General features: G+C 45.4%; 1 protein-coding gene across 1 annotated transcript in view; it reads left to right on the top strand.

Annotated features, from left to right (window-relative positions):
• Positions 1-12,116, top strand: part of LOC149428526 (pleckstrin homology domain-containing family G member 4B-like) — a gene marked incomplete at its 5' end in the record, with an annotated part of 64,368 nt that overhangs the window by 34,264 nt on the left and 17,988 nt on the right. Inside the window, 3 exons of the mRNA XM_089667300.1 lie at positions 3,262-3,378; positions 4,040-4,138; positions 6,882-7,030. Coding sequence (XP_089523426.1) covers positions 3,262-3,378; positions 4,040-4,138; positions 6,882-7,030 — 365 coding nt within the window. The remainder of the gene's footprint in view (positions 1-3,261; positions 3,379-4,039; positions 4,139-6,881; positions 7,031-12,116) is intronic.

The raw sequence follows: 12,116 nt of genomic DNA, 5'->3' as shown, positions 1-12,116 counted from the left end.
TGTTTTAAGGCTTTCCTGGATTGTTCTGAAATTCAATCTCTCCATCCGTAATGTCTGACTTAATTATGACAAAGCATTATGGGGGTCGGGGAGAGAAGTGTGCCTGTGTATGCCGCCCGCCGTCCCTGGAGCCTGGACAGAGGTCAGGTTTACCATCCCTTTGAAGCTGACCCCCTTTTTTCTCTTTTTTTTCCTTGGCGTCCACCCTCCACAAAAGCGCGGTGACGGCCCCCTGACAGGCCGCTGCATCCACACCGGCTAATTTAAAGGCTTTGAAAACAGATCCGACCCTGGGCTCATTAGGACAGAACAATGTGGGACCGTGACCTGCGACCCCTGGAAAGTTAAGCCTTGTAACTGGCGATTAATCAGCGCAGTTGTTTCCTGCCTGGAAGTCATTTTATTTCAATTTGACCCCCAGGCAGATATGGAGATGCAAACGAATGCCGCCCCGTATTCAGTAATGCAAGTTTAAATATGTTTTGTTTTTATTAAAGGAAAAGTTTGGGATTAAAAAAAAACAAAACAAAAAAAAACCACACAAATAATCTCCTCCATGCTGCAGCATCGCTGTGATGCTGCAACTGTCCCCCAGGGGCTCTAAGAAAAGTGAGTGATCACATGACTACTGTTTGCACAGTTTACTGATCTCAGAGCGTTGACTGTCAGTCACCACTCTCTATTCTGCCCCTCCAGCGCCTGCTGGAGTGCCGGACTGAAGAGGGGGTGGGTGCAATGACACTCAGCTGGTGGTCAAGAATCTGGGTGGATCCCGACATTATTGTCAAGATCCTTCCAGTGCCTGAAAGTGGCTCTGTGATGTCAGCCGATAGCAGACTTTCTGTCCAACCCCTTTCCTTGGCTTGACAAAGGGGCAGTTCTGCCTATCCAGCACTTGCTGGAGGGCTGGACTGAAGAGGGGGCGGGTGCAATGACATGCAGCTGGTTGTCAGGAATCTGGGTGGATCCCGACATTATTGCCAGGATCCTTCCAGAGCCTGGAAGCAGCTCTGACCTCAGCCGATAGCAGACTTTCTGTCCAACCTCTTTCCTTAGCTTGACAAAATGGTGGTTCTGCCTCTCCAGCACTTGCTGTAGTGCTGGACTGAAGAGGGGGCGGGTGCAATGACATGCAGCTGGGGTCAGGAATCTGGGTGGATCCCGACATTATTGTCAGGATCCTTCCAGAGCCTGGAAGGGGCTCTGTGACCTCAGCCTATAGCAGACTTTCTGTCCAACTCCTTTCCTTGGCTTGATAAAGAGGCAGTTCTGCCTCTCCAGCACTGGCTGGAGTGCTAGACTGAAGAGGGGGCGGGTGCAATGACATACAGCGGGCGGTCAGGAATCTGGGTGGATCCTGACATTGTCAAGATTCTTCCAGAGCCTGGAAGCAGCTCTGTGACGTCAGCCGATAGCAGACTTTCTGTCCAACTCCTTTTCTTGGCTTGACAAAGGGGCAGTTATGTCTTTCCAGCACTTGCTGGAGTGCTGGACTGAAGAGGGGGTGGGTGCAATGACACATAGCTGGTGGTCAGGAATATGGGTGGATCCCGACATTGTCAGGACCTTTCCAGAACCTGGAATGGCTCTGTTACCTCAGCCAACAGCAGACTTTCTGTCCAATCCCTTTCCTTGGCTTGATGAAGGGGCGGTCCGTTGCCCAGAAACGCGTAGGTAATGTCCCAGGGCATAGCAATGTCATCGCCGTAGAGAGTTGACGTTTCCTGAGGGGAGCCGATCCTGGCCAGTGCTACCTGGGAGCCGCCCTCAAGCACTTGATGGAGCGCCGGACTGAAGAGGGGGCGGGTGCAGTGACACACAGCTGGCGGGCAGGAATCTGGGTGGATCCCGACATTTTCAGGATCTTTCCAGAGCCTGGAAGCGGCTCTGTGACATCAGCTGACAGCAGACTTTCTGTCCAACCCAGGGGCGGACTGACCATTTAGAAACTCGGGCAGTGCCCGAGGGCCTGGGGTCAGTAGTGGGCCCCATGAGATGCCCCTGGTACCTTTTTCATAGGCTTTTTTGAGTTTGGGCAAGGACACAGGGGCCCCTTGATCCCCTATTGCCCGGGGGCCCCATGAGTTGTCAGTCCACCCCTGGTCCAACCCCTTTCCTTGGCTTGACGAAGGGGCACTTCTGCCTCTCCAGCACTTGCTGGAGTGCTGGACTGAAGAGGGGGTGGGTCCAATGACACGTAGCTGGTGATCAGGAATATGGGTGGATCCCGACATTATTGTCAGGAACCTTCCAGAGGCTGGAACAGCTCTGTGACCTCAGCCAACAGCAGACTCTGTGACGTCAACTGACGACAGACTTTCAGTCCAATCCCTTTCCTTGGCTTGACAAAGGGGCACTTCTGCCCCTCCAGCACTTGCTGGCATGCCGGACTGAAGAGGGGGTGGGTCCAATGACACATAGCTGGTGGTCAGGAATCTGGGCGGATCCCGACATTTTTGTCAGGATCCTTCCAGAGCCTGGAACAGCTCTGTGACCTCAGCAGACTCTGTGACATCAGCCGGCAGTAGGCCACAATTCTCTATTAAATGCAAGCAGTATCTGATATCTACTTGGTGTCAGAGCTCAGACCTGGAGAAGGAGCAGGAGACAGTCAAGTGTAAGGAGCATGCTGATAGGAGGAGAGAGCAGAGTGACAGACAGAAAAGCTTACCGTTCTTTTCGCAGTCTATACCAGCATTTCTTCAAACTTTTTAGCAAGGAGGAATCTTTGAAATCGCTTTGTGGGTTCAGGGAACACCTACTGATAGTTCTTTATCTGCAGTTCACAGTACATTACTATGAAGGTCAGTGGGAAGAATGCTCCTTGTATTTGTGGTCGTTGAGAACAGTTCATCCCTTACAGGTCGATAAAAAGATCAATGGTGTCAGCGGTTCCTCATCTGAGAGGCAGAAATTGCTCAAGGGACTAATAGCAACCTCTGAAGGAACCCCGAGAGAAAAGCTGGTCTGTGCGCTGGCTTAGGGGGGAGGGACAAGACCTGTAAGTCCTACAGAACTGCAGCATAGACCAGTCGATTCCTCTCCTCTGCTAGGCAGGGCTGTGCTGTGTGACAGAGCTGTGTAAGTATCAGGACTGGATGGACAGAAATACTTTTGGGCGGGAAAATCAGGTCCTGTATCTGTATTTTTCTGTCCGTCTGCAGCTTTAGAAATAAGTGTGATGGGATCAGACCATTCAGTGTTTTATGAAGTGCTTTTGTCATTTCTGATCAGTCTCCTATTTTTTTTTTTTCCATCCAGTTTGATGTTCTCACAACATCGAAGGCTTTGCACAAACACATCGAGGCCTCGCAACTCCCACCGAACTTTCACGGAACCTTCCCCTATTGCCACCAGGACTGGCTGTCCTTCCGGACGGTGAGAAGTAATCTGCGACCTTCTTATATCGACTCCACCAATTAATTGGAGGGTTTTAGGCTCCGTTCACACTTGTGCGACTTGGAGTGTGACTTTGATCCGACTTTACACTCCCTGGTACTAAGTCACACCAAAGTAGTGCAGGAATCTTTCCAAAACCGCTGTGACCTATTCACAACAATCTAAATGGCTGCCATTGAAAACAGTGGGTTGTGACTTGTCATGCGACTTTGGGCACATAAAAGTCGCATGACAAGTCACAGCCAATTGTTTTCAATGGCACCCATTTAGACTGGTGCGAATAATTCACAGCGATTTTGAAAAGGTTCCTGCACTACTTTGATGTGACTTTGTGCCAGAAAGTGTAAAGTCGGATCCAAGTCACACCCCAAGTCGCATCAAACTCGCACTCCAAAGTCACACTGGAAATCGTGAATGGAGAGTCTAATGCCCAGCATGTTGTATGTGAGAGATTCTGAAGTCGGCAATGAGATGACGAGCCTAATGCTGAATAAGTGAGCTTGTCTTGGCGATCTGCATCTTCAGATATTATCGCAGGGCGACCAATTCATATAAACCCGATGCTTCCTATGAAAAATAATCGGCTTGCTATGAGACTCTGCTACTTGAATTTTTAATTTTTTAAAACATTTTTTTGCAGAAGTTGGAGACTTTGCAGGACAGCTGTCGTGATGCCTACACCTTTCTGCAGAGCGCCATCCAGAACCTGCAGAACATCCCCCTGCCTGAGAAGGCCGAGGTGAGGAACCTGGAGACTCATCACAATGGAAAGGTTCTCTAGCTATGAACAGGCCAGTAGCAGTTTGTAAATGTAAATCATATGGCCAAAGGTTTGTGAACACCTGAGAATCACACATACATGATCTTATTGGACGGCCCATTAAAAAGAACAGGAGTTTAACCCCCCCCCCCCCCCCCCCAAACTTCCCCTCGTTTTGGGGCTATAAAAGCCTCTTCTGTTTTTAGGAGATTTTTCATCAAATTTTGGACTCTCTGTTGGAACTGGGTACTGATGTTGGATCAGATGACCTGTCTAGTTATTGGTGTTCCAATTCATCCCAAGGGTTTAGGTCAGAGCTCTGTGCAGCCACTCAGGTTCCTCTACACCCTCTGGTGTCCAACCTGCAGCCTTTTGACACTTTTTGTGTGGCCCTCAGGGCCCCTGCAGACACTAATGTGTTTCCTTATTGCCCAGTTGTAGCAAATGTTTCTAGTAGTCTGCAGTATATCTTCAGCTCGTGGGGCAGCACAATGGCTAAGTGGTTAGCACTTCCGCCTGGCAGTACTCGGGTTGTTTGTTTGAATCCCAGCCACGGCACCTCCTGCCTGGAGTTTGCACGTTCTCCCTATGCCTGCGTGGGTTTCCTCCGGGTACTCCGGTTTCCTCCCACACTCCAAAGACATGCTGGTAGCTGAATTGGCTCCTGTCTATATTGGCCCTAGTATGTGTATGTATGAATGTGAGTTAGGGACCTTAGATTGTACGCCCCTTGAGGGTTAGGGACTGATGTGAATGTACAATATATATGTAAAGCGCTGCGTACATTGATGGCGCTATATAAGTACATGAAATAAATAAATAAGAGAAATAGTTTGTGACTGTCTCCTGAATCATGTCTGCAGTCTCCAACAACTATAGCATGTTCACAGTCTATGACCATCTCTTGTTCCATGTCTGCGTCTCTGACCATCTCTTGTATCATGTTTGCATGTTTTCCCTGTCCCTTCGTAGGTTTCCTCCAGGTACTCCTTTTTCCTCCCACACTCCAAAGACATGCTGGTAGGTGAATTGGCTCCTGTCTAAATTGTCCCTAGTATGTGTATGTATGAATGTGAGTTAGGGACCTTAGATTGTACGCCCCCTGAGGGTTAAGGACTGATGTGAATGTACAATATATATGTGTAAAGCGCTGGTCTCTGACCATCTCTTGTATCGCGTCTGCTGTCTCTGACCATCTCTTGTATCACATCTGCTGTCTCTGACCATCTCTTGTATCACGCCTGCGGTCTCTGACCATCGCTTGTATCATGTCTGCGGTCTCTGACCATCACTTGTATCATGTCCACAGTTTGCAATCATTTTTTTATCATGTCTGCAGTCTGTGACTATCTCTTGTTTCATGTCTGCAGTCTCTGATCATCTCTTGTATCATGTCTGCAGTCTCTGATCATCTCTTGTATCATGTCTGCAGTCTCTGACCATCTCTTGTATCATGTCTGCAGTCTCTGACCATCTCTTGTATCATGTCTGCAGTCTCTGACCATCTCTTGTATCGTGTCTGCAGTCTCTGATCATCTCTTGTATCATGTCTGCAGTCTCTGACCATCTCTTGTATCGTGTCTGCAGTCTCTGATCATCTCTTGTATCATGTCTGCAGTCTCTGATCATCTCTTGTATCATGTCTTCAGTCTCTGACCATCTCCTGTATCATGTCTTCAGTCTCTGACCATCTCCTGTATCATGTCTTCAGTCTCTGACCATCTCCTGTATCATGTCTTCAGTCTCTGACCATCTCCTGTACTATGTCCGCAGTCTCTGACCATCTCTTGTATCGCGTCTGCTGTCTCTGACCATCTCTTGTATCGCGTCTGCTGTCTCTGACCATCTCTTGTATCACGTCTGCTGTCTTTGACCATCTCTTGTATCACGTCTGCTGTCTCTTACCATCTCTTGTATCACGTTTGCTGTCTTTGACCATCTCTTGTGTCATGTCTGCAGTCTCTGACCATTGGTTATATCACGTCCTCAGTCTTCGGTCATTTTTTATATTATGTCTGCAGTCTCTGACCATCGCTTGTATCACGTCTGCAGTCTCTGACCATCTCTTGTATCACGTCTGCAGTCTCTGACCGTCGCTTATATCACGTCCTCAGTCTTCGGTCATTTTTTGTATTATGTCTGCAGTCTCTGACCCTCTCTTGTGTGAAGCCCATAGTCTGTGACTACTTCCTGTTACACAGGTATGCTTGTACTTGTTACATTAGAGAGATTCTTCGGTGTTATCAAAGATTTCTCAGTTGCTTCTGACTACACAGAAGAGTCACCCCTTCCCCAATGCTCCGTCACCATTCACCTCCAATGGGAAGTAGATAAGACCAAGGCTGTGTGTGATGATCATGCTGCCCCCTGCAGTGTAAAACTGGCCATACACTGATAGATTTTTTTTTTTATGCCATAGCATAGGGATTTAAAATCATTAATGTTGACTGAGATAATGAAATTCTACTTTATTGAGCATGCATACATTTAACATTAATAATATATTTGATGCTAAGGTTGTTTAAAGATGAATATCTGTGAATTGTAGGTGCTGAGGTGAGTGTATATAACTTTGACACAGCCTTCCTGATCCACCAGTACTGTGTTCATCGTGACAAGGCCATATCTGATTTTTTTCAGACTGTTGGTATTTCTGCTGAACATGTCTATTAATGGGATTATCCTGTATTGGATCTTTTATATATTGTCCATTATGTGGCAGGAGGCCAGTCTCCAGCTGACCAGGTTCGGACAGTTAATGCGGGCGGTCCTGGAGGACACGAGGCTGGTGAAGCTGCAAACTGAAGGGGGCGCTGTGCTGGCCAGGCTGAGGAAGGAAGAGTCATGCGTGATGCTCACAGATGATTACAGGTAAAGGTCTGCATGTAATAATGTAGCCACTCCATCTTTTCTCACTTCTCTCCATAAGGTCTCAGCTGACATTCAAGAATTAGGGCAGATCCATTGGCCTGTTTGTTCTGTATGGGCCACTCAGGAAAAGGGGGGCATTTTCCCTTCTGTCCACCCATCAGTCATAACCGTCTGACCACTGATGGGTAAAGTGAACAACATTGATTATCTTGTTACAATAGCACCCACAAATGGGTGGGATATATTAGGCAGCAAGTGATCATGTTGTCCCTGAAGCTCATGTGTTGAAAAACAGAAAAAATGAGCAAGTGTAAGGATTTGAGTGACTTTGAAACGGGCTGCATTGTAATGGCTGGACAACTGGGTCAGAGCAACTCCCGAAACTGCAGCTTTTGCTCCCAGGACCAACCAAAAGTGGTCCAAGGAAGGAGAACCGGCCAACTGGTGACGGTCATGGGCAGCCAAGGAATATTGGTGTGAACATGAGGAGGGAGGGCTGGCCCGTGTAGTCCAATCCAGTAGAAGAGCTGCTATAGCTCACATTGCTGAATAGGTGAATGCTGGTTCTGATAGGTGTCAGAAGACACAGAGCATCGCAGTTTGTTGTGTATGGGAGTTGTGTAGCTGCAAACCGGTCAGGGTGCCCATGCTGACCCATGTCCACAGCCACTGCCTACAATGGGCAGGTGAGCATCAGAACTGGATACAAAAAAAGAGAGGTTGTGAAAAGAAATTCACAAAGAAAGCGGCTACATTATGAACAGAATGTGATACTCAGAAAAATTTCCAAAAATTATGCTTTATTACACATACAAATTTGACATATGGGCAATCGCCCTGGTTTACCACCACCTCAGTATGAGACAATACACACAGACCTAAAACCATATAAAAAGACACCAGTACCGGTCTAAATACCTGTGCAAAAAGGACAATGACTACAAGAATCTAAAGTCCCTGTGGCACTGGCGCATAGGTGAACACTTCCCAAAGGAGGTGTATACAAAAAATTATACCATAGGTATACCATAACACGTGTTATAATATGTAGACTATGCTACTACCAGAGTGGTTATATCCCAAACAGGGAGTTTCAAAAAATTATACCATAGATATAAATATCACATGTATGCAGTACGGCAAGCACAGTATGCGTCAAAAAGAAGGCATGCCTCAAGGCCTATATGAAACAAAACATAAATGTCATGTAAATAATGCAGTACATTCCTATGCCGGCACAAGTGGTTGGGGCCCATTCATCTGTGATTATTACCAGCTGTTTCCTAGGGCTCTTGAAAAAATATGCCCCATTTTTACATAAATGGGTGGGTCTTAACCCACTATAAATAGGAAATTGAAATGCAGTTGTCTCATTGGTCCTGACGAAGCTGAGTGAGATACGCCCATCGGCGAAACGCGTTGACGTCATACGTCAGATACATCACTTCCGGTCATGCGCATTAGTTGGAACGCACGCTGACCTACAAGGAGGAAGCCATTTTTCACATGCCATGAGGCAAGCTTAGGCAGCACAGGCGCCGAGAAGAGGCTGGAGCCCGCGGTATATCGGCGGATGTCAGCGGTGGTTCCTTGGCCTCCTTGGCCTTGTATGGCAGTACCTATGAAGGATATTCTTTCCTCTCCTATTATCCATTGCACAGGTGGTGAGTGGACTGTTGTGGGACACTAGATATATGGTCCTATGTGACATATATGACCTATATATCCTTTATAGAGTGTAAGCTCTTTCAGTGACTTTCCACATATTGTCTGTTTCACCACAGGAGGTGGACATCATGGTGCTTTGTATAGGAAACAAGATATACCACATGTATTTCAACAGGCAGAAGATCTATTGGGATGTGTCTTGTTTTTCTCACAGAAAGTGGTATGTAGTCCACATGCAGTGGTGAAGAAACCATTTCAAGCAGTGCGCTGCTTTATGCATCTACCCTTCCATCCTGGTAAAAATGGGGCATATTTTTTCAAGAGCCCTAGGAAACAGCTGGTAATAATCACAGATGAATGGGCCCCAACCACTTGTGCCGGCATAGGAATGTACTGCATTATTTACATGACATTTATGTTTTGTTTCATATAGGCCTTGAGGCATGCCTTCTTTTTGACGCATACTGTGCTTGCCGTACTGCATACATGTGATATTTATATCTATGGTATAATTTTTTGAAACTCCCTGTTTGGGATATAACCACTCTGGTAGTAGCATAGTCTACATATTATAACACGTGTCATGGTATACCTATGGTATAATTTTTTGTATACACCTCCTTTGGGAAGTGTTCACCTATGCGCCAGTGCCACAGGGACTTTAGATTCTTGTAGTCATTGTCCTTTTTGCACAGGTATTTAGACCGGTACTGGTGTCTTTTTATATGGTTTTAGGTCTGTGTGTATTGTATCATACTGAGGTGGTGGTAAACCAGGGCGATTGCCCATATGTCAAATTTGTATGTGTAATAAAGCATAATTTTTGGAAATTTTTCTGAGTATCACATTCTGTTCATAATGTAGCCGCTTTCTTTGTGAATTTCTTTTCACAACCTCTCTTTTTTTTGTATGCCTTTTTTGGCTACTGAATGGAGACCATTTACTGGGTGATACGGGAATTTATTGTACGACCTCTTAATAACTATCTTTAACAAGAGCATCAGAACTGGACCTTGGAGCAATGGAAGAAGGTGGCTTGGTCTGATGAATTTAAGAATGGTTTGAGGAACACAACAATGAGTTCTAGGTGTTGACTTGGCCTCCAAGTTCCCCAAATCTCAGACCAATTGAATATCTGTGGAATGTGCTGGAAAAACAAGTCCGATCCATGTTGGCCGCACCTTGCAACTTACAGGACTTAAAAGATCTGCTACTGAAGGCCTGGTGCCAGATACCACAGTGCATCTCCAGAGGTCTAGTGGAGTCCATGGCTTGACTGGTTTGGTGGGTGGTCATAGTTTTGTGACTGGTGTATATAATTGGTGGACCTGAGTTAGAGGTTAACCCTTCAAACCCTGATTAGAGTGGTGATACATGTTGGACATTAGATATCTACGTACCTGCTCATTGTTCAGACTGGTCTGGTCTGATGTCTCCTGGTCACTTGTGGGCAGGGGCGGACTGACCATTTGGAAACTCGGGCACTGCCCGAGGGCCCGGGGTCAGTAGGGGGCCCCATGAGATGCCCCTGGTACCTTTTTTTCATAGGCTTTTTTGAGTTTGGGCAAGGACACAGGGGCCCCATGATCCCCTATTGCCCGGGGGCCCCATGAGTTGTCAGTCCGCCCCTGCTTGTGGGTAGAGTTGCGAGTTACTAGTGAGAATGGCCTGTGTTAGACAGAACGATATTTACTTCCCAGCTTCATTTACAGACAGTTGATAGTGAGCTCTAAGCAGGAGCCCCTTACTGGCTCATGTTGATGATATCTGAAAAACAATGTCCGGAAAACTCCCCATTCAATATATAATGTACAACAAACAAATCAAAAAATAAAGTCCTACAAACAAAATCTCAAAGTCTGCCAAAAGTGTGCAGAATCTTCATGCAGCAGCTTCATGCACCACCAAGTGATTATAATGCCGCTTACCAAATCCTTACACCCCACAACGCAAGAGGTCTAAATCAGCATTTAAAAGATGGCAAATCCTGCATGGATGGATGGATGGATGGCTTCAGCTTTTTTCCCTTCACACCTCAGCAAGCCTCACTCTCATGTCCCAAAAGTGGTCACTGGGTCGCTTCTCATATACCAGTCTCGGCACCAAAAACACATACCAAGGAAAGGGCAAGGAAATCCCATAGTGAAGAAACCTTTAAAAACTTTTATTAACCGTTTCAATACCGGGCAATTTCCCCCCCTTCCTGCCCAGGCCATTTTTCAGGTTTCAGCGCTCTAACACTTTGAATGACAATTGCGCGGTCATACAACATTGTACCCAAACTAAAATTTTATCATTTTCTTCACACAACTAGAGCTTTCTTTTGGTGGTATTTAATCACCGCTGGGGTTTTTATTTTTTGCTAAATTAACAAAAAAAGACCAAAAATTTTGAAAAAAAAACACATTTTTCTTTGTTTCTGTTATAAAAGTTTACAAATAAATAATTGTTCTTCATAAATTTAGGCCGAGATGTATTCTGCTACATGTCTTTGGTGAAAATAACCCAAATTAGGATGTATTATTTAGTTTGTAGGAAAGTTATAGAGTTCACAAACTATGGTATAGATCTGAATATTGATCAGTCCTGAAGTACTGACAGACAATCTAATTTCTTGAGGTCCAAGAATGTCAGAACAGTACAGATATCCCCCAAATGACCCCTTTTTGCAGAGTAGACAGTCCGACGTACTTCATAAGAGGCATGGCGAGTTTTGTGAAGTTGTATTTTTTTGTCATAATTTTTCGGAAAATGAAAAAATTTAAAAAATTATTTTCACTATTTTTTTTTTTACATACTGTCACCAGTGCAGTACAGCGTCATCATATAACTGGCATGGCGGTGAACAGGGACACTGACTGGTGACAGTATGAAAAAAATATATATATATATTTTTTTTTTATTTTTTTTTTATATTTAATTTTTTATTACATTTTTTAAATTTTTTTTTAAGATTTTTTTTTTCATGTTTTACTATGACCAAAGTAGTACAATGTTACCATAGTAACATTGTACTACTTTGGGGAAGTGATCAGTATTTTTTTTTTTTTTTTTTTTACACAATTTGCTTATAGCAAAGAATGACTTTGCTATAAGCAAGCATTTGCCTGAATGAAATCGATTCATTCAGCTTTTTTTTTTTTTTTTTTTTTTTTGTGCTTAGCTGTGATTTGGTCACAGCTAATCACATGACATGTGCATGTGACCTGCTGTGACCATTCACACCTAGGCACTAGTATACAATGGATGGCATGAATGAAGCCATCCATTGTATACAACTGTCATGTGACCTGCTGTGATTGGTCACAGCAGGTCACATGGTACCAGCAACGGGAGCCGGTACTCGGATCTGTCATCGGCCGTGTCCCAGGTGCACGGCCGGTGACAGATCGCACTGCTGCACCGCTCTGCATTAGCG

The sequence above is a fragment of the Staurois parvus genome, unplaced genomic scaffold (assembly GCF_062004578.1).
Source record: "Staurois parvus isolate SC_StPar_1 unplaced genomic scaffold, SC_StPar_1.0 ptg003162l, whole genome shotgun sequence".
Taxonomy (NCBI): domain Eukaryota; kingdom Metazoa; phylum Chordata; class Amphibia; order Anura; family Ranidae; genus Staurois; species Staurois parvus.
This window is presented reverse-complemented; position numbering and strand designations above follow the sequence as displayed.